The sequence below is a fragment of the Lepus europaeus genome, chromosome 14, assembly GCF_033115175.1.
Source record: "Lepus europaeus isolate LE1 chromosome 14, mLepTim1.pri, whole genome shotgun sequence".
Classification (NCBI taxonomy): Eukaryota; Metazoa; Chordata; class Mammalia; order Lagomorpha; family Leporidae; genus Lepus; species Lepus europaeus.
In genome coordinates this window covers 40,473,857-40,501,502 of record NC_084840.1, presented here as the reverse complement: position 1 = coordinate 40,501,502, position 27,646 = coordinate 40,473,857, and the positions used below count along the sequence as shown (strand labels likewise).

Here is a 27,646-nt window from a genome sequence, read left to right as displayed (position 1 = left end):
GCCGCGGTGCCCGCCCGCTCCGCCCCGCCCCGCCCCTCCCGCTCCGCCCCTCTCCCCCCCTCTCCCCCTTCTCCGCCCCTCCCCTCCCGCGCGGCGGCCGGTGTGGTGTGGGCCGTGGGCGCAGGCGCACTGCCGCCACGCTCGGGGTCAGCCTCCGGTGACGTCAGGACGCCTCGCGGGTTCCAGCGCCGCCACCCCCTCCGCCTGCCCCCCGGTTGCCGCGCGGGCCGGACAGGGGCGGGGCGTAGGGCCAGCTGAGCTATCCCGTCAGACCGCGCCAGTTTGAATGAAAGCTCCACAAGATGGCGGCGGCCGGGGCTGAGGCGCAAGGAGGTGAGGCTGGAGCGTTGCCCCCCTCTTCCCTCTCCGTTCCCAGGCACGCTTCTGAGGCCTGGGAAGCGGGGCCGTCCCGCGGCCCAGCCAGGCGGCGACGTGGCGGGACTCCGCCTGCCGCCTCGCTGACACGCCGACCCCAGGATGCGCTTTGCGGGCGCCTGCCCCCTCCTCCTGGCCGCTGACCCTCCTGAGGGCCTGGCCCGCTCCTCTCGCGTTCTCCCTGCCCTCGCCGTGCGCTGGAGGTGGACGCCCGCGCGAACCGCGGCCGCGCCGGGCTGCGTGGAGCGTCGCTTCCCGCCGCGCGCTCGGCCCGGCCCCTCAGGGCTGCCCGCGGCTGCATCGGGCGTCGCGGTGACTTCGTTGTGGGCTCCCGGCGCGAGGGTTCGTGGGCACGGCTGTGGTGACTCCTTTGTGGTCTTGTGAGCCGGGCGTGTGGTGTTCGCTTGGGCGTCTGGGAAGCGGGGAAGAGAACCCGCAGGTGTAAACGGGACCCTGGTATCACAACAGCGAGGGAGAGGAATTGGGGTTGAAGTGGGGTCAGAAAGGGAGCGAGTGCGGCGCTGCCGAGAGCGGACACGTAAGAAGGTCTAATTGCTCCTCCGTGAGATCGCGCAGAGACGTGTGTGAGGATGCAGCCTCTGGCTGGCGGTAACTTTTCTTCCCCCCCGGGAACTTGGTGTTATTTATATGGACCTCGAAGACTCACACTGAGCACGCGCGCGCGCGTTTGTGCGCGTGTTCGTTTGTGTGCGCGCGCTTTGAAAGCCTGGAATTTTCAATGCATTCTGGAATTTAAAGGTTCTTTCCTGCTCTGCTCTACGTAGATTATCTCCTCATTATCCCAGAACTTTCCTTCCTTTAAGAATGGCAACGGATAGGTTTTGATAGTGGTGTTGGAATAGTATTGTCAATGAACTTTTTTTCTCTGTTACTATAGGCTGTCGGATTTTTTTTTAACCGTTTTTAGTTTTTTTTTTTTTTTTTAATATTCTAGTTTGTTTCTTCTTAGAGATAGCATTTCCATCGACGGTGGTGTTTTAAATCCTCAACTAGATAAGAATGGTTCGGAACAGCACACCACACATACCTTAGGTAGATATCCAAGAGGTACCTCCTTGGCACCAGATCAGCTAATGAGGTTCACTTTGCACAGAACAACCTCAAGGTTTTTGGATGGAAGGAACTTAAAAGAATTAGTATTTTTCTATCCTCTACCACCACTCCCGGTCAACTTTTTCCTCAGCCTCAGTTTTCTGGGAGAAGTACGTTTTCCTTCCTTGATTTAGAACTAGGAGTCCTGGGCAGGGGGGCAGGGGGGCAGTGGTGGAGATTGTGCTTAAGGGTTTCTGACATTGAAGACCCTGTGTGAGTTGGGGATGAGGAAATAATGTAGTAAAGTTAGAGCAGCTGTACTCTCACTTCCTGCAAATTTCCTCAAAACACAAAAGGTTATGGCCACTACCTTGGAGAGCTACCACATATGGCTTGAGTTTACTGATTCTGTTTGGCAACCCAGTTTTTTTCAGTGAATCTGATCCCAGAGCAGGCTGGGGCAGACGATTTTTGACCTAGTGCTTACAATGACACTAGCCATAAAAGCAAGTTTATTACATTTTTCTAAACATCACTTTGTGTTGATTTGTATTGTAAATTCAGCATGATAGCCTGACTACAGGAATTTGGAAGTAAAATCTTATGCAACACAAATAGTTTCCTGGCTTCTCTAAGGTAGATTAAATCCAATTTTCTTCAAATTGGGTATGTGGATTCTGTAAATTGAACACTGGGTAATCCTGGCTTTAAAAACAATACAGGAAATTAGTGTTACCAAAAAAAAAGTCAATATACACTGCATTTTTAGAATTATAACACTTGGGTTGATAATACATTACAGTGTGGGCAAAATATTAAGTGGAGTTAAATTTCATGCAGGATTTCAAAGTGGAAAAATTAGGACAAATAATGCCTTTGTAATTTAGAACTATTTTTTAATTAGGTCTCTGTTCTAATTATCCAGTTAAAAGAAATGAAAAAAGTTACTTTTTAAGAAATTAAAGATTGTGTTTTAAAATATATTATAGATGTACTTCTACACAATAAGTATGCCCTGGAGATCTACATTTTATAACAATAATTGTATTCTATGTAGAATAAAATGGAAAAGTAAAAAACATCACCTCTGTTGACCTTGGCATCTGTATGTTATCTTAAGAAAAAGTTATAGGCATGGGATGTTTTGTTCAAGTGACTTGTAGAAATTAATGTCAATTGAACATAGTAGGATAGAAATTCATGAGAAAAACCGAAGACCAATTATCACAAATAGTTCTTTAATACTTCATCTTGAAGACACATCATTGTTTTCTTGTCATATGAATTTTTAGTTGTGTAAAATTTCCAGTTGAAGGGTGGGGATATAGAAGTTTTAAGATTATCTTTTTTTTGTTCTAATTGAATAGCTGTTTCATTAGTAAAGAATTCTATTTTCTTATTGTAGCTTGGTGTGTGCCTTGCCTAGTTTCACTTGATACTCTTCAGGAATTATGTAGAAAAGAAAAACTCACATGTAAATCGATTGGAATCACCAAAAGGAATCTAAACAATTATGAGGTGGAATACTTGTGTGACTACAAGGTAGAAAAGGTAAGGCAAATATCTAGCCCCTTAAAGAGAGCTAATTGGACTTCATAATTTCTATAACATAAAAGAACTTTAAAAGTAAACAAAGTTCTTCTTAATGTTTAAAATTCTAAGCCTTGATAAATTTATATGTTCTATCATCTATATTGCCAAATAATGTTTAGAAGATTCTGAAGCATAAAATGTTCTTGCATTAGAATATGTTAAGGTGCTTATATCATTCTGCATCCAACTCTTGATTATCTCTATGTGGATTATCAGAGTAAATGTTTGATCTCAGATTGGCTTTTTTTTTTTAATAGAGTAACAATGATAACAGTTCAATATACTTTATTTTTTAAATTAATTTATTTGAAAGGCAGAGCCGCAGAGAGGGAGGGAGAGAGAGAGAGAGAGAGAGAGTCTTCTATCCACTGGTTCACTCCCCAAATGGCCTCAACGGCCAGAGCTGCGCCCATCCAAAGCCAGGAGACAGGGGCTTCTTCCGGGTTTCCCATGTGGGTGCAGGGGCCCAAGGACTTGGGCCATCTTCTACTGCTTTCCCAGACTATAGCAGAGAGCTGGATTGGAAGTGGAGCAGCTGGGACCCGGACTGATGCCCATATAGGATGCAGGTACTGCAGGCGGCAGCTTTATCTGCTATGCCACAGTGGCAGTTCTTCAGATTGGCTTCTCTTGTCATTTATTTTGTTCCTGGATCATATTTCCCCACTATTACCTGAAATGAACCTAGAATTTCAAACCAATTTTTATATTCATCTCCTCAAGAAGCATTGTTTCTATTTCCTGCCCTCGTGTTGAACTCCAGATATTAGTGAGATTCCATGGTAAAATAGAATGGCTTGAATTTCAAAGTCATTTCTAACCTTCATTTAGTTCAGTATGACTACTAACTCACTTAACTTCTCTGGGCTTCCCTTTATTCTTCTTAAAAATGGCAAGGTTTTTCTTTTAAGTTTTTTTTAATCTAAATCTTAGAGTTATATTTTTGAGTAATTATCTATCTGTAACTTTCCTCCCTGTTCTAAAAAGTCCGATTTGGTCGTTAATCTTTCAGTTGTTGTCAGATAAATGAATCGGGAATCTTGTTTAATCCTTTGTTTTCCTTCATCTTCTATATTAAATTAGTCACTAAATCCAACTCTTCTTTGAAATGTTCATCTTTCTTTGGTATCATTGTCTTCCTCACCTAGTAAGACCTTATGATCAAACATTTTACCTATATTCTCATATCCTTCACCCTGTGAAACTGCCCATTCATCTCCCATCTCAATATGTAAACTCTGAACTAATCAATCTAGTTGAAAATGTCATACAGTCTTACATATTGGCTCCATTAAAATTTAATTCTGTTCTCATACTACTCAATTCTGCTTGACAAGCTGTTTTGTGTGTGTGTGTTTAAATCTATGCTGTCTTTTTCCATTCTCTTCAGTAGTTTTCCCAGATTTATTACTTTCTGTACTTTATACTCTATTCTCAATTTCTCATACACAGCTAAAGATCTCCTCTTCTCCCTCAGCTAAAGATCTGCTCTTCTCCCTTAGTGAAAAACAGAATTGAAGCTTCAGGTTTAAACTTAACCTTGCCTTCACTACCAGTTATTCGTATCTTCACTTTTCAGAGGTGCCATGATTCTTCTTCCTGTCCATCCCCTTTAGGAATTTTCTTAATCCTTCGTGTCTTTTTCATGTCAGGCTCCCTTTTTTTGCTGATTTATCCCCACTGATAAACATTTTCAGATCTTGCCAGCTTTCAAAAAATCTTCCTTTGACCTTGTCTCCTCTCTCATGCAAGTATTTCCTGTCTTTTCCTTCACTTCCAATGAACTTTTTAATGGTTTTATTGAGATACAATTCACAGGCCATGATATAGTTCATTTTTTTTTTTATATTCCTAGTCAACTTTAGAACATTTCTCAATACCCCCAAAAAGAAGCCACAAACTCCTTGACTATCACCGTGAATCTCAATCACCCTTCCTTGGAACCTCAGTCTTAGGCAACCACTAAATGTATTTTCTGTTTCCATATTTGCCTGTTGGGACACTGCATATAAAAAGAGTCTGACAAAATGTGGTTCTTTGTGATTGGCTTCTTTTACTTACAAAATGTTTTCAAGGTTCATCCATGTAGCATATATGAATACTTCATTTCCTTTTTGTTGTCAAATAATATTCTGTTATATGGATGTATCACATTTTTCTTATCCATTTATCACATGATAGACATTGAGTTGTTTCTGTTTTGGAATTATTATATATAATGCTGTTATGAACATTTTATGTACAAGTTTCTCTGGGGACATTTTTCATTTCCTCTTGGTTAGTACAGAGGAGTGGAATTGCAGGCTTGTACGATATCTCTTTAACTATTTGAAGAACTGCTAGACTATTTTCCAAAATGCTGTGATATTTTCACTTTCCTACCAGCAGTATATAGGAGTTTCAGTTTCTCCATAGCTTGTCCAGTAGTTACTATCTGACGTTTTGATTGTAGTCATTCTAGTGGTAATGAAGTGATGTCATTTTGGTTTTGATTTGCGTTTCTCTGATGGCTGATGATGCTTAGCCTCTTTTTGTGTGTTTTTTACCCTTCATATATCTTCTTTGGAGAACTGTCTATATGGGTCCTTTGAGCCTGGATTGTTTGTCCTTTTGTTATGGAGTATAATCATTCTAGATATAAATCCCTTATTAAATACAATTTGCAAAAGTTTTTTCCATTCTGTGGGTTATCTTTTCACTTCGCACTAACTTAACTCACATTTTTCTGGTTTATACCTCTATCAGTAGCCTTCCAGTTGTCAAATTTAAAGACCTCAAATCTTGCCACATTTAACCATGTTGACTACTGTTTCTAATTTGAAACTCTTTTTTTATGGAGACTGCATAGATTCAAATTTTGGCTCTTTAATTTATTATGTGACCTTTAGCAATTTGCTTAGTGTATGTGTCATTCCATTACTTTGTCTGTGAAATGAAGATAGTTAAACACTCATCTCATAGGGCATTATTAACATTAAAAGAATTAATACAGGTAGAATGCTTAGAGGTTGACATGTGATAATTATGCTCTTCTCAGTGTTTACTCGTTGTTAATTCTGCCCTTATTGCTTCTCTACCTGTTTTTTGTATTGCCCTTTAGGAATCTCCTTCATTGTTGCTTATCCTTCCTCTGATATGTAAATAATCTCCAAGACTCTGTCTTTGGCCTTCTTTTCACCTTGAAGTTGCTCTGTGGGTGACCTCTTTCCAAGTGGTTTCTAATTATATCTGTTTGGCTCAAGATTCCCTAAATCTTTCTGAGGCCCCCTTTCTGGGTTTCATTTCAGACTGATACTCTGTTGAGTACCCAAGTTCAACATATTCAAAACTGTACCTGTTTTCCTCCCTCATATCTACATCCTGTGCCAGTCTTCCATATTCTTGTGAATGAAATCACAATACTCTGAGTTATTTCATCTCAATATTTCATGTATCTTTAATTCTTGTTTCCTTCTTCTTAGCCTCTGAATTCAGTAGGTGATTGAATGTATTGCCTCTATATCTTTGTCTTTTCCTAATCATTCCTGTTACACTTTCACAGAGAGAATTTAGGGTATCTAAGGGTCTGTGTTTACACTGAGGAAGCTATCAAGATTCTTATAGAATTTTGAGTATTGTAGCTCAGTTTCAGATGGTTTTTGCTATTGGTTTTCTTATTATTCCATCTAATTGTTTGCTTTGGAATAAGCAACCTTACTTTGTTCATTTATGTATTCAACATCCTATCTATATCCCCATTTCTTCTTTTACTTGGCACAAATGTTTAATCTCTAAGCCCATATTCAGCATATTTCTACCTTTTTCCATCTCTTTTTCTTTTACGTGGTCAGGGTAGATCAAAAATCTTCTGGCCCTGTTCTTTTCTTGTGTGACTCCCTGCAATTAGTTCATAAAAATTATGGTCTTCTTCTGTATATAAAGATAATTTAAAATGAATCTTAATGAAGAATGGGATGGGAGAGGGAGTAGGAGATGGGATGGTTTGTGGGTGGGAGGGTGGATATGGGGGGAAAACCACTATAATCCAAAAGTTGTACTTTTGAAATTTATTTTAAAAAAGTTTTCCAAAAATAAAAATAAAATTCACTTTTGAAAAAAAAATGGTCTTGATACCATATTCCACAGTATAGCATTACATTTGTTTTTTCAGCCTAGCTCTGATTGTACTGGAGTCTTGCTTTAGCTTTCTATTGAATAGTTTCCTGTTGTCTGCCAGTCTGATGTGAGACACTGGCATGGGAACAAGGTTCTTTATCCTCTGGCCATCAACCACTTCTCCAGTTTCATCTCTTATCTCAAGTCCTGTTTTTTATCCATATGGAAACGTTTGTAGACTTTTTAATTTACCTAAGACTTATGGAGCCTTATGGAACACCTGCTATGTTCTGAGCACTGTTTGAAGCATAAGAACATAGCTTAAAAAAACAGACATAACATATGTTCTAATTCCTTGATCACATTGTGCGTCTTTGTGCTCTGTTGCTTTTCTCATCCACTTTCCACTTTGTAATACTATTGCTTCCCTTGTCTGTGTGGCAAAATCCTAGTCTGCAAGATCCAGCACAGATATTACCACCTACTATAGAAGTACCTTCCTTCCTCACCTCAAGCAAAATTAGTTCCTTTATGTTTAGGACTTACAAAGCACTGTTCTTGTCATTATTCTAGAACTTGTTACATTTTGTAATTCTGTGTCACCTTCCCTGTTGTATCATCAGCCATTTGAGGGCCAAGACTATGTCTTACCATGGTCCCAAATCTAGAATGAGTATTTAGTTAGTGGTTAGTTGAATTGTCTTTTGTGTGGGTCACTTCTCCCTGTAATCATTAGTAGATAAGCTTCATTCTTAGATTATAGCAATAGTTTACTGACTAGTATCTCTGTTTCTTCTTCCCATAGACTTATTCAACAAATATTTGAGTGTCTTATATGTGTCAGGTACTACATTAGGCACTAGAAATATAGAGATTAAGAAGGAATAGGGGCAGGCTCTGTGGTGCAGCAGGTTAAGTTACCACTTAGGATGGCTGCATCCCATATCAGAATGCCTGGTTTGAGTTCCGACTATTCATGCTTCCAATCCAACTTCCTGCTAAAGTGCTTGGAAGACAGTAGATGATGACACAAGTAATTGGGTTCCTGGCACTCATGTGGGAGACCCAGATGGAGTTCCTGGCTTCAGCCTGGCCTAGCTCTGGCTGTTGGGGCCTTTGAGGAGTAAACAGCAGATGGAAGATATCTTTGTCACTCTGCCTTTCGAATCAGTCAATCTTGAAACAAAAACAAAGAAATCCCCCATTTTTAAGAATTTATAGCCTAGTGAGAAAAGACTGACAATAAATAGTCCTTTACAACACAGAGTAAGTGCTGTGGCAAACATCATTTCACAATATATGTAGGAGGTACATCTAGGGCAATTCACAGAAAGCTTCCTAGATGGGGTAATGTGCAATTGGGGCCTGAAAAAATTTTTTCTTATAAATCATATGACTTCTATCTAAAGAATGGGGTGGTTGAAGATAGAGGGGGCGAAAAATGAGATGAGTGAAACATCTTTCAGATCATGATGCAGTGGAGAGTCAGTTGGAAGGGTTTAAGAAAGAGTGACAAATTAGGTTTGTAATTCAGAGAAGTTTCTGCTGTGAGGAAAGTGGATTGACAGGGAGAGGCAATGATATGTGTATAGTTACATGTTCTGAAAGGCTGTTGTAATAACCTAGGCAAAATGCAATGGTTCTTAAAGTATTAACAATGGTGATGAAGAGTAGATGGATTTTTAATTATTCGGGATGTAAAATTTACAAATCAGGTTTGTGCTGAGGGGATTACATGGGGCTGGGCATCAGGGGTGTCTGATAGCTGAGAGAGCCACATCTAGGAAAACAAGGATTTCTGACTTGGGCTGTGATATAGGTAATATTACTGTTCACCAAGATCCAGGAATGTGAGAGGGGTGACTAGATTGGATTTGGGAAATACAGTTGAGTACATTTTAAGTAGTAGGTTGGAAATGTGGCTCCAAATCCAGAGTGCAATCGAATTAGAAATAAAGATTATTGAAATAATTGTCAAAAAGATAGTGACTAATTGAAGCAGATATTTATTGGCTATGTGCTATGTCCTGTGCTAGTAGCCAAGAATCTCAGCAGTGAAGGACATGGAGGTATGACCCCTGATATCAAAGAGTTTTTATTTTAGTTGCATTACGAATATCTTAAATACATTTGTACAAAGTACTTAATTATAATTGAGATTAGTGCAGATGTAACGGATAGATCTGATTTACCTTGAAGAGACTGGGAAGTTATCCCTGAGGAACTGATGTTTAAACTTAATCCTTGGTGCCGGCGCTGTGGCGCAGCGGGTTAACGCTCTGGCCTGAAGCGCCGGCATTCCATATGGGTGCTGGTTTGAGACCTGGCTGCTCCACTTCCGATCCAGGTCTCTGCTATGGCCTGGGAAAGCAGTAGAAGATGTCCCAAGTCCGTGGGCCCCTGCACCCATGTGAGAGACCCAGAAGAAGCTCCTGTCTCCTGGCTTCGGATTGGTGCAGCTCTGGCTATTGCGGCCAATTGGGGAGTGAACCATCGGATGGAAGACCCCTCTCTTTCTCTCTCTCTTTCTCTCTGCATCTCTCTCTGCCTCTCCGCTCTCTGTGTAACTGACTTTCAAATAAAATAAATCTTTAAAAAAAATAAACTTAATTCTCAAAAATGAAAAGCTAAGTGGGAATAGATCTTGAGACAGGAGACAGCCTGACTTCAACGAATAGAAGATGTGCATGTAACATAATCAGAGGGAATGAGATGAAGCTGGAAGGGTAAGACAGATCAAGAAAAGGATTTTGGATTTAACCTAAGGGCAATAGGAAATCATTTAATAGTTTTAAATAGGGGAGTGGCATGGTGAGATATATATTGACAACATTAGTCTGGCTTTTGTGCCATGAATGGATGGATGGTTACAAAAGGCTATGCAGTAGTCCAAGCAGAGCAAGTATGAGAAGGATTGAGTTTGAGCCCTGAGATACCCATAGAAAACTGTCAGAGACTAAAATTAGCAAGAAAGATAAAACTGAAATTGTAAATCTTGGAAATTTGAGCAAGAGATAAATAGTGGGTCAAAGAACTGTATAGAAACCATTGTATTTAGCAGTGGAAGGGCCACTTAGACCAGCTTCTGTAGTAGCATGGACAGAAGAGCTAAGAAGATGAGTTAAAGAATAAGAGGTAAGGGCTGGTGCTGCAGCTCACTAGGCTAATCCTCTGCCTGCAGCACTGGTACCCCGGGTTCTAGTCCCGGTTACTCTTCCAGTCCAGCTCTCTGCTGTGGGAGTGCAGTGGAGGATGGCCCAAGTGCTTGGGCCCTGTACCTGCATGGGAGACCAGGAGGAAGTACCTGGCTCCTGGCTTCGGATCAGCACAGCGCGCCGGCTGTAGCGGCCATTTGAGGGGTGAGTCAGTGGAGGGAAGACCTTTCTCTCTGTCTCTCTCTCTCACTGTCTGACTCTGTCAAGTAAAAAAAATTAAGGGCCGGTGCCGTGGCTCAACAGGCTAATCCTCCACCTTGCGACGCCGGCACACGGGTTCTAGTCCCGGTCGGGGCACCGGATTCTGTCTCGGTTGCCCCTCTTCCAGGCCAGCTTTCTGCTGTGGCCTGGGAGTGCAGTGGAGGATGGCCCAAGTCCTTGGGCCCTGCACCTGCATGGGAGACCAGGAGAAGCACCTGGCTCCTGCCTTCGGATCAGTGTGGTGCGCTGGCCGCAGCGTGGCAGCCATGGCGGCCATTGGAGGGTGAACCAATGGCAAAGGAAGACCTTTCTCTCTGTCTCTCTCTCTCTCTCTCACTGTCCAGTCTGCCTGTCAAAAAATAAAAAAAAATTTTAAAAAATTAAAAAAAGAGGTAAGTTTTTCCATGAATGCTAGCTTTGATGAGAAGGAAGTAGAGGATTATATAGAGGAAAAGGGTGCTTATGATTTTAAAATTTTTATTAAAAAAATTGAGGTAATATATGCATATGATTTTAAATATTGAATGTTATAAGAGGCCATATACTGAGATTTTCTACCCTGTAACCTAGTTGCAGGCTCTCTTTCTTAGTAATTTAATGTCTTGCAGTATTTCATTGCATTTACATCTCTAAGATTTATTTTGCTTTTAAAAAAATGTGGGAAGTTTAAAAGCTGGTGAGAACTGTATTTTTGGCGGCGGGAACTGAAGAGACTAAAGGAATAATTTATGGGAAAAGGTACATCTATTGTATATATATATTCACCTTCTGTATAGTTAACATGTCTATGAAAGGCTGTACATTAGGAACAAAGGTCACATACTACGGAAAACAATGTAGAAATACTAAGATTGGGACCTTGTAGGATGAGTGAAATAGCCAGCTTCGGAAATGGAAAGAAGTGCCGTCCCATGCTTCTGGGGAACAAAAGGGTGTTACTACTATGAATTCATGTCAGGTATGTAGTGGAACCTAAACGAAAGTAGTTTTAGTGCTATGTGATGATTTTTTTTAAATTTTTTAAAATTCATTTGAAAAGCAGAGTTGCAGAGATAGAGGGGTCTTCCACCTGCTGGTTCACTCCCCAAATCCCCACAATGGCCAGAGCTATGCCAATCTGAAGCCATGAGCCTGGAGCTTCTTCTGGGTCTCCCACATGGGTGCAGGTGCTTGGGCCATCTTCCACTGCTTTCCCACGCCATAGCAGAGAGCTGGATCAGAAGTGGAGCATCTGGGACTCTAACCAGTGCCCACATGGATGCTGATGATATGAATTGCTGACGCTGCAGGTGGTGGCTTTATCTGCTACTCCACAGCGCCAGCCCTGCTGTGTGAGTTTTTTTTTTTTTTTTGTAGTATTCTTGCTACATTACCCCTTCATAAAAAACAGTGTGACAAAACTATTATACTTAACATGCTGAGCTCACCAATAAAGAACAGGGACCCCTTTAACATTGTAAAGATAAGTGAAGTAATGTTTCCATGTAGCTTTGAATTCTTAAATATGAGGGTGCTTTAAAAAGTGAATGGGAAAATATAATTAAAAGATTTTTATGCAAAAAACAAACCCCTTTATAGTTTTTCATGATATACATTATCAGTGAACTTTCTGAAGGTCTCCCATACAGCTACTTCTGTGTGTCTAGAATTTCCACCATAGTGCATGGCATAACCAATGGAATAGTCCCCATATAACAATAGGTTAATATTCTTAAAAGACTGCTTGTACTTAGAGTGGTTTTTACAAACTAGAATAGTGTAGAAATCATTGGACTACAACCTTAATTTTAGATACCAAGATAACAGAGTTCCAAAAAGGGACATTTCCAGAGTCATTGGCTCATTTTTTTCTTTCACCCAATGCAGGGTCTGTAAACTATATCTTACAATTCCTAATCTCCTGTTACTAGCATGAAAATTCGCGACTTTTTTTTAACTATAATCTCATGTTCCCATGGAACCATTGTTTTCATAATGAGAGGCTGTTCTGCCACTAATACTGAATATGATGATTATTTCAACATTAACAGAACAACTAGCTATTGGAAGGATAGAAAAGTGTTTTTTGTTCCCTATCTATCCATCCATCCATCCTCCTCAAAGTCACAGAGCTCCTTATTGCTTAACTCCCCAAATGGTTGGGCCTGAGCCATAGCCAGGAGCTGGGAACTCAGTCCAGCTCTCCCAAGAGGCTGGTAAGACACATTACTTGAGCTATAATACTTTACCTCCCAGAGTTGGCATTAGCAGGAAGCTGGAATCAGGAACTGGAGCTGGTTTTCAAACACAGGTACTCCCTTTTGGGATGTAGGCATCTTTAACTGGCATCTTAACCACTAGGCTAAACACCCATTATAAATATAATTTTTTAAAAGTTTATTTATTTATTTATTTGACAGGTAGAGTTACAGACAGTGAGAGAGAGAGAGACAGAAAGGTCTTCCTTCTATTGGTTCACTCCCCAAATGGCTGCTACGGCCGGCGCTACGCCAATCCAAAGCTAGGAGCTGGGTGTTTCTTCCTGGTCTCCCATGTGGGTGCAGGCGCCCAAGCACTTGGACCATCCTCCACTGCCCTCCTGGGCCACAGCAGAGAGCTCTACTGGAAAAGGAGCAACCAGGACTAGAACCTGGCGCCCATATGGGATGCTGGTGCTGCAGATGGAGGATTAACCTAGTGTGTCATGGCGCCGGCCCCTATAAATATAATTTTTAAGTTTCAATGTTAGCTATGACAGATAGCAGGTAGCAACAGATATTGAGAGAACTGCTGTAGTAGCTTGTTATTTCTTTTAGGAATTTGTAGTTACTGTTCTGGTTTTTATATTGAATACATGTTGATAGTCATACTGTTATATGTAGGATCTTCAGAAAGTTCATGGAAAATGCTTATTACAAACAATACATGAATTTCAGAATTTTTGTACCTTAATAAACTTAGCTTTTAATCCATTTTCCAAGAATTTTTTAATTCCCTTTGTATGTTCTGAAACATATTGGCAAAGTTTAGGATATAGTAGACAGTGCTCATTTGCGTGCTTTAAAACTCCATCCCTTCTCACAAAAGGCTTATAGTTTAAATTAGAAATAGGAATAAGAAGGTTGGCAATAAGCAGTTCTCGGGCAAAAGAGGCAGGAGGCACTTCAAAGAAGAGGTAATTGAGCTGCTTTTAAAGATGAGTACATTTCTCTCCACACATAAAAAGATGAGAGTGAAATAGTGTTCGTTATACAAATGGGAGAGACCATTCTAATTAGGGAGAACATTGTGAATAAAGCAACACAAAGGTATGAAAAGGCCTGGCATATTGTGGTGTAGCAGCAGATCAGTATGGCTAGAGAGTGGCATGTGAGTGAATGGGGCAATAATGGTAGATTGAGCCAGTAAGGCAACAGGGACCAGTTTAAGAATGGCTTTCTATGTTAGAATAGGAAGTTTGAACTTTATTCAATAGGTAGTAGGGAAACCATTAACAGTTTTTATACAAAACGATAAAGTAACTTTCTATGTTTTTTTCTGGGTTTGTAAGAAAATGCTGCACTTTAGTACAGGACAGACTAGCGTATTATTAGTCTGAAGGCAGGGAAACCAGATGAGAGGTTAATGTAATAATCTAGACAAGAATTGAGGGCCTGAAGTAACTAATGCTATAGTGAAACAGATAGACAGGAAGAAGTTCATCTCCAAAGAAACTAGGTATTGGATTGAGGAGGAGGAGTTGAGATTTACCTGGTTTGTGACTTCTGAGGTTTCGTAGATGGGTAAGATTCACCATGATAAAAAGTATACAGAAAGAACCCATTTAAGAAGAAAAGAAATGTAGATAGATTGCTTTAAAAACCTACTGGCTGAACATTCATGAGGCTATTTAGATATATAGAGTTGCAGATAAAGTTTTGGAGTTGGGAGTACATAATTGATAAAAAATACTGGAATGAAGTTACCCAGAGAGAACATTTAGAGCTGAATTTTTAACTTGGAATTCAAATATCCTGAAATTATGCAGAATGTTATATATGTGACTTTTGTTATGGGTAGATCTATAGTTTTCATCAGATTCTCAAAAGGGATAAACACTTGCTGCAGTAAATAGGGGCCATGTATTTGCATTGTTTAAGTGAAGGGCAGGTAAAGCAATCTCAGTAAAAATAGTAGAAAGGGAACAAGCATGGAGACAAAATCATCATACGGATGCCTAAGAGACTGCAAAGCAGTAATAGGGTAGCAGGTACTCAATCCACCACGGATGAGCAGCTGCTTCTCTAGAGAGGTCAGATGAGATGAAGTCTGAAAAGTTCATTGATCTGGCAATTAGATTAGTAAAAGTGTTCCTGATTAACAAGTTAGTTATGTGTTTGTGTTCCATGAAGCTCACAGCAGAAACAAAGAACCGTTGGCCTGTAATAAAATTCAAATAGTACAGCCAAGTGTTCAAGGTTGTCTAGAATTTGCTCTTGCCTTACCATTAATTTTGTCACTTCAACATTCTCAACTTTAAGCTAGACAAATCCACCTCTTTACTATTTTTGCATACTTCATATAAATCTTAGCTCTAAGCTTTTGCTCCTATTTTTCATCCTGTCTGCATATTCTCTACCCTACAAGTTCTGTCAGTCTTTTAGTATTGTTTGTTCTACTTTATCTGTTCCCCTTTCTATCTAACCTGTAAAGATTTCTTTCTTTAGATTCTAGTTGTATTCATTGTCCTTTTTTTTGGCATTTAAAATCACATTTTTTGCAAATTATTGCCTTCTATTCATTAAGATTTTTTTAGAGGCTAGTGAAATCTTTTTATATTAGCATTTCATTATACTGCCCAGTAACCAAAATTCCATATACTTGGTATAGATAATAAAATGTTTGAGTGAATAACTTAAGCTAAACATAGTTTGGGTAAAATTCTTTGGATACATTCCAGATTACATAATTGTGATTAATGGGTCATTTTTACTACTTTTTTCCATTTCTGTTGGTAATCAAGAGTTGATTATATATCACAATAACTGGTATAATACATAATCTTAAGAACTTTTTGGTTTTTATTTGAAATTTTAGGTTATTGTTTTTTTTTTTTTGACAGGCAGAGTGGACAGTGAGAGAGAGACAGAGAGAAAGGTCTTCCTTTGCCATTGATTCACCCTCCAATGACCACTGCGGCCAGCGCGCTGCGGCTGGCGCACCGCGCTGATCTGAAGGCAGGAGCCAGGTGCTTCTCCTGGTCTCCCATGGGGTGCAGGGCCGAAGTACTTGGGCCATCCTCCACTGCACTCCTGGGCCACAGCAGAGAGCTGGCCTAGAAGAGGGGCAGCCGGGACAGAATCCGGCACCCCGACCAGGACTAGAACCCGGTGTGCCGGCGCCGCAAGGCGGAGGATTAGCCTATTGAGCCATGGCGCCGGCCTAGGTTATTGTTTCTTTAAAGTGATTTTCCTGTGTGGAAGATGTCCTTTTTGAATCTTAAAGTATGCTTATAAAATAAGACAAATCTACAAAGTAGAAATAATACAATTGCTACATTATTTTGCCAAAAGCATTCATATTTTCATTTACTGTCCACAAATTACATAGGCATGAATTTTATTAACATACAGAACTTGGTTAAAATGAAAGTGACTCAGCCATGATTAAATAATAAAGTACAATGGCAAATGCTCTTAGTTTTTGTCAGAAGATAACTTAATCATGTGACTTAAGGCCAATTTATATTATACAGAACTATGGTAGGAAAGACTATAACAGGGGGAAAAAAAGCCAGACCAGGATTTCATTGCTTTAGTTTACCATCAGAAAAATTTAAAACTTCGAATTAAGGGGAATAGATACATCCATTACTTCCAACTGGATTTCATAAGAGTTTTAGTATATACCTGACATCAGCAATCCCAAAATTTACTGATTACTTGACAGCAGACAGAAGTCTTCAGACTTTAGTAAATTCAGTTTGACAAATACTTAAATACATGTCTATACTTTTTTCTTTTTTTAATTGTTACTTTAATATTAATAAATTCTCAACAGATTCATTGTATTTATGCTTTTTTGATTGTAAGCTATATCATATATTTTCCATGGAAATAATTTTTGTGCATATCCTGACACCATAATTTTATCATAGGTTTGAAAATTTTTAATTGTGATTGAAACAGAAAAAATATTAGTGGCTGGTGCTGTGGCTTAACGGGTAAGGCCACCCGCAGTGCCATTATTCCATACAGGCGCTGGTTTGAGTCCTGGCTGCTCCACTTCTGATCCAGCTCTCTGCTGTGGTTGGGAAAGCAGTGGAAGATGGCCCAAGACCTTGGGCTCCTGCATCCCTGTGAGAGACCCAGAAGAAGCTCCTGGCTCCTAGCTTCGGATGGGCGCAGCTTCAGCTGTTGTGGTCATCTGGGGAGTGAACCAGTGGATGGAAGGCCCTTCCCTCCCTCCTTCCCTCTGCCTCTCTTTCTGCCTCTCTGTAACTCTGCCTTTCAAATAAATAAATAAATCTTTAAAAAAATTATATATATATAAGACCAGTTTTCAAAATAAGCAAACTTTGCTTTTTTTTTTTTTAGCTACTTTATTTATTTATTTATTTTTGAAAGGTAGAATGACAGAGAAAGAGGGTGAGAGACAATCTATCTTCTGGTTCACTCCCCAAGTGACCATAACAGCCAGGCCTGGGCCAGGTGGAAGATGGGCGTTAGGGAGACATTCTGGTTTCCCGCAATGGTGAGAGGGGCCAAAATATTTGGCCTGTCTTCCACTGCTTTCCCAGGCACATAAGCAGGAAACTGGATGAGAAGCAGAGCATCCAGGACTCAAACTGGTTATCTGATATAGGATGCCAGCATTACAAGCAGCAGCTTAACCCAGTGTGCCGCAAAGCTGGCTCTACAAAGGTCTTTCAGTAAGAATTATTGCTTGTTGAGTAGAATATAATCAAACATTAAGATGATACAGTGGGGATAAAATAAGCTAACTTGTGATGAGTGACTTGCCCCTGCACAGCTCCCTCACAGTGTTCCCCAGCCTAATGTGTACTAAATACCACATATGTGGCCTAGACCTTCCAGGTCATTTGTCATTAATACATTTATGAATATTGAAACAAGTATCAGGGGCATCCTTACTTCATAATAAAAACTATTAAAAATTTTTAGAGAAAAGTCAATATACCAATTGGTTTTTCTGATGCTTATGAATTAAAATGATACTTTAAAATTGTCAAATGCAGTTTAACCATTTCCATATTTCATAAATTTTATGATTTCATTTTAGAGTATGTCAGTGTTATTTCAGAGACAAAAAGACTTCAGAAGTCATTCATTTTATATGCTTAAGTGCCTTATTTTTTTTTTAAGGGGAAATTTAATGAACATGGAATTGCCAGACTTTAAGGGAAGAAAACATAGGTTACAGTGGTGGAAAGGCAGGTTTACAAATACTATGGTAGTACCTGGGGGATAAATGAAAATATTTGATCTTTGGTGGATTGAGTTCCTGCTACCCTATCCAATAATGGATGAGTGTAAATATGATAAGCATTCTCTGAAATGGCACTGTCCAACAGAAATACAACAGGAGCTACAGATGGCATTTAAAGTTCTCTAGTGACTTTATTAAACGAAGTAAAAAGGAACAAGTGAAGCTGCTTTCCATAATACATTTAATGCAATATATCCAAAATATTATTTGAGCATGTAATCAGTACTTTTAAAAAGTTATATATTTTATGGTTTTTTTTTATACAAAGTCTTTGAAATTCAATGTGTGTTATACTTAAAACACAATTCAGACTAGCCACGTTTCAAATTCTCATTAACTGCATGTGAGTAGTAAGGACCATCTTAGACAATCATCTCTAGCAAATTTAAGAGATTTGTGTCAGTGACATTCAGAAAAAGTAGTTCCCTCATTTCTAAATTATAATGTTAAGTTATGAGCTTTAAAGAATGCCTGCATCTATGCTGGCCACATGAGTCACTTACCTAGGTCAAAATTAGCTTAGGAGGCCCATCTATTTCCATGATCAAATAAATACTTACTAGTTTAACTTCTGTTTAGTAAAATATTTGTAAGTTTCAGTGCCTTTTTCTTTCTCCAGGTAAGACTTTTTACCCTATTGTCAAATATATTATGTCACCTCTAAATTATGTGTTTTATATTATATAATATTTTTAAATGATTTTATCTATCTGATCTATACTTAATCTGATAGAAATTTGACTCTAAGCTAAGAAAAATAATGAATACCTTACTCTGTTTTTGTAGTACGCTATAGTTTATTTCAAGATACTAAACCAAAAAAAAAGCACAACTCCTTTCTTGGGGGAGACAAAAACTATATTCTCTATGTCCAGTGTTGGCCTGATTGACTAATATTTGTTAACAAAAAAGTGTTTAGGTATAGCCTACCTAATACAGCTTTCTTTGTACACATTAAGGTATTTATTTTAAATAACTGAGACTATCATAATCTGATTTGCATTTTCTTTTATATTTTAAGGATATGGAATATTATCTTGTAAAATGGAAAGGATGGCCAGATTCTACAAATACTTGGGAACCTTTGCAAAATCTCAAGTGCCCATTACTGCTCCAGCAGTTCTCTAATGACAAGCATAATTATTTATCTCAGGTAAAGAAATGCAAAGCAATAATTCCAAAATACAATAACAAAGCTTTGAAACCTGCTGTTGCTGAATACATTGTAAAGAAGGCTAAACAGAGGATAGCTCTGCAGAGATGGCAAGATGAACTCAACAGAAGAAAGAATCATAAAGGAATGATATTTGTTGAAAATACTGTTGACTTAGAGGGCCCACCTTCTGACTTCTACTACATCAATGAATACAAGCCAGCTCCTGGAATCAGCTTAGTAAATGAAGCTACTTTTGGTTGTTCATGCACAGATTGCTTCTTTGAGAAATGTTGTCCTGCTGAAGCTGGAGTTCTTTTGGCTTATAATAAAAACCAACAAATTAGAATCCCACCTGGCACCCCCATTTATGAATGCAACTCGAGGTGCCGATGTGGACCTGATTGTCCCAATAGGATTGTACAAAAAGGCACACAATATTCACTTTGCATCTTTCGAACTAGCAATGGCTGTGGCTGGGGTGTAAAAACACTTGTGAAGATTAAAAGAATGAGTTTTGTCATGGAATATGTTGGAGAGGTACGTTCAACTTATCACATAGCAGATGATGTGCATGTAAGTGTAAACTTTTGAAAAATTACCTCTTTTTACCTCGGTAGCAAATACTTGGTACATTTTATAATATCATTTGCATAAATGTAGAAATTTACTTTCAGGTTTAGAGGAAGCATTCACTGGCATCATTAGGAATATAACCTTTTATGTAAATGAAAAATTCATATAAACACCCATGCATAGGATCTGACATTCATGAATGTTTAATTATGACATTGTTTTTACACAAAAGTCCTAAGAAGAAAAATCAGATCTAAACATACTGTCTTTGAAACTCTTAATATACTTCATCTATTTTGCAAAATATAATTGTGTAACTGACAAACTATTTTGTATCAGTATGAAAGATATAATAGGGTACACCAATGCCTTATAAGTATTATAAAATATAAACAAGCATTTGTTGTATCCATAAGAAAATCAAACTGTGTCTATGACTCGGATATTTTGAACTGCAAAGAACAGTCTCTAAATTACCAAATAACTATCAAATTTATTTTTATATAAATATAGATAGTATTTACTGTGTGCTACAAACTGTCCTAAGCACCTTATATATTAACAACTCTGAGGTACTGTTGTCTCCATTATGACAAATAAAATAATGTAATCATAGAGAAATTGAGCAACTTGTTCAAGGTTACATAGTAGTAAAAAGCCAGGATTCCAAATGAAGTATTTTGAGGTCTCAGAACTCCATAATCAATGTTCTTGATCACTCACTACAGTGCTTGAAACTGAATGGTGGGATATCCTGTGACTTGAAAAACATATGTGGCTGCCCATTGGGGTTGTCAGTTCTGCCTGGTGTTTTAAGTAATGTGGAATTGGGTCACCTAAAATTACCTGTATTCATTTAGAATTCTGAAATTGAGATAGCTGTTTTGAGCCTTATACATTAATTTCTTTTTTTTTTTTTTAAAAGGATTTTATTTATTTATTTGAGAGGTAGACTTACAAACAGAGGAAGAGACAAAGAGAAAGGACTTCCTTCCATTGGTTCACTCCCTCAATGGCCGCAATGGTCAGAGCTGCGCTGATGCCAAAGCCAGGAGCTAGGAGCTTCCTCCCGGTCTCCCATGCTGGTACAGGGGTCCAAGCACTTGGGTCATGTTCCACTGTTTTCCCAGGCCATGGCAGAGAGCTGGATTAGAAGAGGAGCAGCTGAGACTAGAACTGGCGTGTATATGGGATGCTGGTACCTCAGGTGGAGGATTAACCTACTGTGCCACAGCACCGGCCCGAATTTCTTTAATTCAAGAAAGAGAGAGATCCCATCTCCTGGTTCATGCCCTAAATGCACACAATGGCTGAGAATGGGCCTGGATGAAGCTGGAAGCTGGGAACTCATACCAGGTCTCCCATGTGGATGTCAGGGACTAAACCACTTGACCCATCACCTGCAGCCTCCTAGAGTGTGCATTAGCAGGAAGCTGGCATTAGGAGGGGAACCAGAACTAAAACTCAGGTACTCCCATATGGAGTACCTCTAGGCCTAATGCTCACCCTGATTCATATACTTTTAAGATAATGGCAAATTACTTTTAATTACTGTACAGAATACTAGTTTTTTATTTTTAAAGATTTATTATTTATTTGAAAGGCAGAGTTAAGAGAGAAGTCTTCCATCCACTGGTTCATTCCTCCAAATGGCTGCAATGGAAGGGGCTAGACCAGGCCAAAGCCAGGAACCTGGGTCTCCCATATGGGTGGCAGGAGCCCAAGTACTTGGGCCATCTTATGCTGGTTTCCCAGGTGCATTAGCAGGAAGAATACTAGATCTTGTATGATCAAAAAAAGGTTCTTTTGCTTATTGAATGCCACAGCCAAATTTGTTGATGACCATCAATCACTTTGAACATTTTTTTTTTTTATAAGATTTTATTTATTTGAGAGGCAGAGTTACAGACAGTGAGAGGAAGAGACAGAGAGAGAGGTCTTCCTTTCATTGGTTCACTCCCCTGATGGGCTCAACGGCCAGAGCTGTGCCGATCTGAAGCCAGGAGTCAGGAGCTTCTTCTGGGTCTCCCACGCAGGTGCAGGGGCCCAAGGACTTGGGCCATCTTTTACTGCCTTCCCAGGCCATAGCAGAGAGCTGGATGGGAAGAGGAGCAGCCGGGACCAGAACTGTGCCCATATGGGATGCAGGCACCGCAAGTGGAGAATTAACCTACTGCGCCGTGGTGCCGGCCCCAAACACTTTTAATTTATTGAGCTGAGCTGTATTCATAAGAGCTGAACTACAAATAATGGTTTTGAACTATAGAATTTCAGAAAAGCAACCTATTCTGCAAAACAAACCTTTCATACAGTTGACTGTAGGTTTAGGATACCTTATCCCCTGCATCGATAACAAATTTTCATTTGTAACTCTATGCATAGCAGAGGAAAATTATGGAGGGGTGGAAACTTTTTTTCTGCCAAGGGCCATTTTGATAAATACAACATCATTTCCGGGCCATACAAAATTATTTAAAAATTTGCTTGGGGTTGGCGCTGTGGCACAGCAGGTTAACGCCCTGGCCTGAGGCACCAGTATCCCATTTGGGCACCGGTTCTAGTCCCAGCTGCTCCTCTTCTGATCCAGCTCTCTGCTATGGCCTGGGATAGCAGTGGAGGATGGTACTGGTCCTTGGGCCCTTGCACCTGCATGGGAGAACTGGAAGAAGCTCCTGGCTCTTGGCTTTGGATCGGCACAGCTCCGGCCATTGCAGCCATCTGGGGAGTGAACCAGCAGATGGAAGACCTTTCTGTCTCTACCTCTCTCTGTAACTCTGTTTTTTAAATAAAATAAATCTTTAAAAAAAATTTGCTTGCTATAGATTTCTGAATTTCAAATCCTACCTGTGGTTGTCTTGGCAGGGCCAGACCAAATGATTTTGCAGGCCTTATATGGCCTGCAGACTGGATGTTCCCCACCCTTGCTAGAGCATAGAGCCTTGTAAATTTAGTCCTTTGCATTCACGCATGTCCTATAGACAGCTAGTTGTATACCTTTTTGAACATCCTAATGGTAATGAAAGTAATCTGTTTCAACTGATTATCTCAAATCCTATTTAAAAGCCATAATCTTTTGCACCATCATTTTTCCTCCCTTTGTTTTCCCTTTCCATCTAGCTCTTAATTTGTTTGCATCATTATTTTGATGACACTAGATTTCTTTTTTTTTTTTTTTAACATTTGTAGCCATTAATATATTAACTTATTTATGGATGAGTGTTTCCTCAGTTTAGCAATACCTACATAATATATTGTAGTTTTTTTCTGTTTAGGTGATCACAAGTGAAGAAGCTGAAAGACGTGGACAGTTCTATGACAACAAAGGAATAACTTATCTCTTTGATCTGGACTATGAATCTGATGAATTCACAGTGGATGCAGCTCGATATGGAAATGTGTCTCATTTTGTGAATCACAGTGTAAGAAGAAATACAGAAACTATAGATAATTCAGCCTACTACTGTTTTAAATGACTTTCCATAGTTGAATACTTAACTTTAAACTGTATACCCTTTTTTTGTAAGATTGATTGATTTATTTGAAAGTCAGAGTTATACAGAGAGAGGCAGAGAGAGAGATCTTCCATCTGCTGCCTCATTCCCCAACTGGCCGCAACAGCCAACCTGAAGCCAGGAGCCTGGAGCTTCTTCTGGGTCTCCCACATGGGTGCAGGGGCCCAAGCACCTGGGCCATCTTCTACTGCTTTCCCAGGCCATAGCAGAGAGCTTGATCAGAAGTGGAGCAGCCAGGATTCAAACTGTCACCCATATGGGATACTGGCACTACAGGTAGTGACTTTACCCGCTACGCCACAGTGCCGGCCCCAAAACTACATATCCCTTCCCTTTTTTTTTTTTTTAAAAAAAAGATTTATTTATTTATTTATTTTTTTAGTTTGTTTGAAAGAATTACACAGAGAAGAGGCAGAGAGAGAGAATCTTCCATCCACTGGTTCACTCCGTAGTTGGCTGCAACAGCCGGAGCTGCGCTGATCTGGAGCCAGGAGCTTCCTCTGGGTCTCCCACATGGGTGCAGGGGCCCAAGGACTTGGGCCATCTTCCACTGCTTTCCCAAGCCATAGCAGAGAGCTGGATCGGAAGAGAAGCAGCCAGGACTAGAACCGGCACCCATATGGGATGCCGGTGCCACAGGCAGAGAATTAACCTACTGTGCCACGGCACTGGCCCCATAAGAGTCTTTACACATGTGACTTCATTTAAACTTTAAATTTATAACTTAGATATATCACTTGAAATCAATGAGCAGAGAGTTAATAAAATGCTTAACAATCACATGCAATTCCATAGATACCTCAGAGTTAACTAAGTTTTGGAATGTACAGTAACCCCCCTTATCCCATGCCATTAGCAGGGAACTGGCTTGGAAGTGAAACAGCTGAGACAAAAACTGGTGCCCATATAGGATGCTGGCATCACAGGCTGTGGCTTTACCCAATACACCACAATGCTTGTCTTATAGTTAGAATCTTAAGTGTATTATACTGTACAAAAACTATTTCCAAAAATAAGGAAAATTCATGCCAAGTGGATATTATAACATTAGGCTTGTGAGATTGACATGTCTGTTTTGCAGATAATAAGGAATGTCACAAAGAGTAAGTTAAATAGCTGACCATTTAAGAATGCACATCATGTTAAACTCCTGTTGGATTTCATATCAAGAAACTAATGTATGATTGCCAGTGAAACAGACCTTCTGACTCCCTTATTACCTTTCTGGTTTACTTAAATTTTTATGTTAATTGTGGTGCAGCGGGTTAAGCCACTGCTTGGAACAGTTGCATTCCATATCAGAGTACCTGGTTCAATTACTCACTATTACACTTTTTTTTTTTTTAAAGATTATTTATTTATTTATTTTAAAGAGTTACACAGAGAGAGAAGGAGAGGGAGACAGAGGTCTTCCATACGCTGGTTCACTCCTCAGTTGGCCACAATGGCTAGAACTGTGCCAATCCGAAGCCAAGAGTTTTTTCTGGGTTTCCCACATGGGCGCAGGGGCCGCAGGACTTGGGCCACCTTCTGCTGCTTTCCTAGGCCATAGCAAAGAGCTGGATCGGAAGTGGAACAGCTGGGACTTGAACCGGTGCCCATATGGGATGCCGGCACTGCAGGCGGCAGCTTTACCTGCTATGCCACAGCGCCAGCCCCAACTACTCCACTTCTAATCCAGCTTCCTGCTAATTTCCCTAGGAAGGCAGCAGATGATGGCTCAAGTACTTGAGTCCCTGCCATCCATGTATGAAACCTGGATGGAATACCAGGCTGCAGGCTTCAGCCTGGCCCCACCCTGGATGGTGAGCATGCAAAGAGGGAACCAACAGATGGAAGATCTCTTTCTCTCAAATATTTTTTAAAAGGCTTTTTTTTTTTTCTTACTGATAAATTTGAGATACAGTCGTCCCTTGGTATCCATAGCAGATTAGTTTTAGGAAAATTCTCAGATGCTTAAGGTCCTTTTATAAGATGGTGTAGTATTTGCATGTATTCTATGTACATTCTTTCATACCCTTTAAATCAACACTAGATTATAATACCTAATACATTGTAAATACTATGTAAATAGCTAATATACTGTATTGTTTAGGGAATGGCAAGAAAAAAAATCCATTTTGTGTTTAGTATAGATGCAGTCCCCCACCCACCCAAATATTTTCAATACATGGTTAACAGAATCTTTAGATGCAAGCTCATGGATATGGAGGCCAACTGTACTCCCCAGGTAAATTCCTGGGTAATTAAACACTTTGAATTCTTAAGGTATGATCTATCAGATCTGTCTTTTTACATATACCATAATTTAGTGCAGAGTTCTGAGAATATCAAATAATTTAAGCAATGACACTCCTTGTGCTGATTTTGGTTTGATTTTTTTTAACATAGTTTTCTTGTTGTTTAATGAATTATGCCTTTCTGAAATAGTTACAGGTGAAATATTATCTGGGACTTGCACTAAAAGTCTCCAAAAAGCTTAAAACCAGATGAACAGGGTTGGCAAACATGTTAATAAATAGTTGAAGCAGCATAGTGGGATACATGTGGATTTATGCTTTTTTATGTCTGAATTTTTTTTTAATCAATGAAAACAGTTATTTTTAAATGTGCATGCCTTAATGACCTCTAAATTATAAGTAACTTTATTTCTAGTAGAAACTTAAATAATGCTCTGGGAAATTGAATATATGGCACATAAAAGAGCTCATTCATGTATTTTTACTTAAATCGGTTCTAATATTCCTTTTTAGTGTGACCCAAATCTTCAGGTGTTCAATGTTTTCATTGATAACCTTGATACTCGTCTTCCACGAATAGCATTATTTTCTACAAGAACCATAAATGCTGGTGAAGAGCTCACTTTTGATTATCAAATGAAAGGTATGATTTTCAAATAAACTTTTATTGGTATTAGTTTCAATCAAATCAGAGTAGAAGACCTTAGATCATCTGAAAGAGACTAATGACGAAATATTAAAGATTGAAAAAAAAGGCTATAGGAGCTGGTTCTCTTTAAGATCCAGCATTAATCTGATGGCTAAGCTGGAACTTAGATCTGTGTGAACTTGCTTGGGCTTTGGAAGGGTCAGTCTTCTATGTAACATTTACCTTCTGACTTTTTGCAAAACTTCCATTCAAGAAGCTGATTTATTATAACATCTTTTCTCAATATAATTTTAAGCCTGTATTTGTAAAATCTTTATTAATTCATTACTAACATGTATTCTTAATGTAAATTAAATCACATGTAAACTTACTCCATTCCTACTTGAATCTTTTAAGAATATTTAAATCTGTTTGCTTTATTTTGATATTTTCCTTTGTTTTTCTAAGAGTGATGCTTTAATAGTTAATTATTTGACCTTGCTTTATGTGCTCTTAAGTGAAATCGGTGAATTATATATGGAATTTTCCCGGTAAAAGTTTCATCATTTCAGAAATTCAGTCTCACAAATGTGGGCTAATAAGAGTCTATCTATTATTGGCCTACACCATCCTTTTAAAGGCAATTTATAATGATTTGTGTTCATTTATCTATAAATACAAAGGGAACTTAAATTTCCTTGGGAGTTAACTTATTCTATTAATCTTAAATATGTAATCATCCTTGTTAACTACTTTAATAGGAAAGTTGAAATTCATTCTGAATTGTCTTAACTCTTTTTCTCCTGTATTTTTTCTATGTATTCAGGTTCTGGAGATATATCTTCAGATTCTATTGATCACAGCCCAGCCAAAAAGAGAGTCAGAACTGTATGCAAATGTGGAGCTGCGACTTGCAGAGGTTACCTCAACTGAATTTTTGGAAAATACAGCTGGTGATAATTATAATTTTGTTTTTCTCAAATGCTATCATTTTTAAAACATACATTTGGGACTTTCTTCATAGTATTACAGTTATACCTATGTTAATTCACAATTAATGTTTCAAGACATTTGCCAAATGCATTATTGCTCTTTCTGAAGAGAGGGACCCAAGGTCACATGGAGTAATGATAAGTATCCATACTTAATGGCTAGATACCCCACATGGCAGACAAACTGTTTTCAGGTCAGCATATGCATACTGAGTCTGTGTAAATAGAGAAATGCCTCAACTATTTGGAAAGTGTTAAACTGATAATGTGACAGTTGCCGAGATCACAGTCAACCTGCCATACACCTTAAATTCAGAGAGTTAATTCAGTTTGAGTAAATATACATGTTCTATTTTTGTTACTATATTGTCATTCCTGTTTAATATTCACTGTACTTGTATTTGAAATAGACGATGCTGAATTTTATACTTTTCTACTTTTTCATTAAAACATTGGCATCTTAATGATATAGAAATGTAAGATAAATTAAATGTAAAAGAAATTAATTCAGTTTGATTTCATATTTTGAAGCAGTTCATCGCATTA

The 27,646-nt window shown here is 39.1% G+C and overlaps 1 protein-coding gene across 4 annotated transcripts; it reads left to right on the top strand.

The window, feature by feature from the left end:
• Positions 1 to 245: 245 nt before the first annotated feature.
• On the top strand, positions 246 to 27,646 carry SUV39H2 (SUV39H2 histone lysine methyltransferase). 4 transcript variants are annotated; one of them, XM_062210491.1, is made up of 6 exons: positions 246 to 333; positions 2,834 to 2,979; positions 19,021 to 19,152; positions 23,001 to 23,147; positions 25,994 to 26,123; positions 26,935 to 27,646. In XM_062210491.1, exons 1-6 carry the CDS (start codon positions 303 to 305, stop codon positions 27,039 to 27,041), a joined length of 693 nt encoding a protein of 230 aa, XP_062066475.1. In that variant the 5' UTR covers positions 246 to 302; the 3' UTR covers positions 27,042 to 27,646. The 4 variants fall into 4 exon arrangements, with proteins under 4 accessions (XP_062066475.1, XP_062066472.1, XP_062066473.1 ...); XM_062210488.1 differs by having other exon boundaries at positions 247 to 333; positions 19,021 to 19,728; XM_062210489.1 differs by having other exon boundaries at positions 248 to 333; positions 19,021 to 19,692.

Excerpts from the sequence above, each read along its gene's own strand:
- SUV39H2 (XM_062210488.1), top strand. The coding sequence starts at position 303 with ATGGCGGCGGCCGGGGCTGAGGCGCAAGGAG. Across the intron at positions 23,148-25,993 it reads CTCATTTTGTGAATCACAGT|TGTGACCCAAATCTTCAGGT; the intron begins GTAAGAAGAAAT and ends ATTCCTTTTTAG. Across the intron at positions 26,124-26,934 it reads TTTTGATTATCAAATGAAAG|GTTCTGGAGATATATCTTCA; the intron begins GTATGATTTTCA and ends CTATGTATTCAG.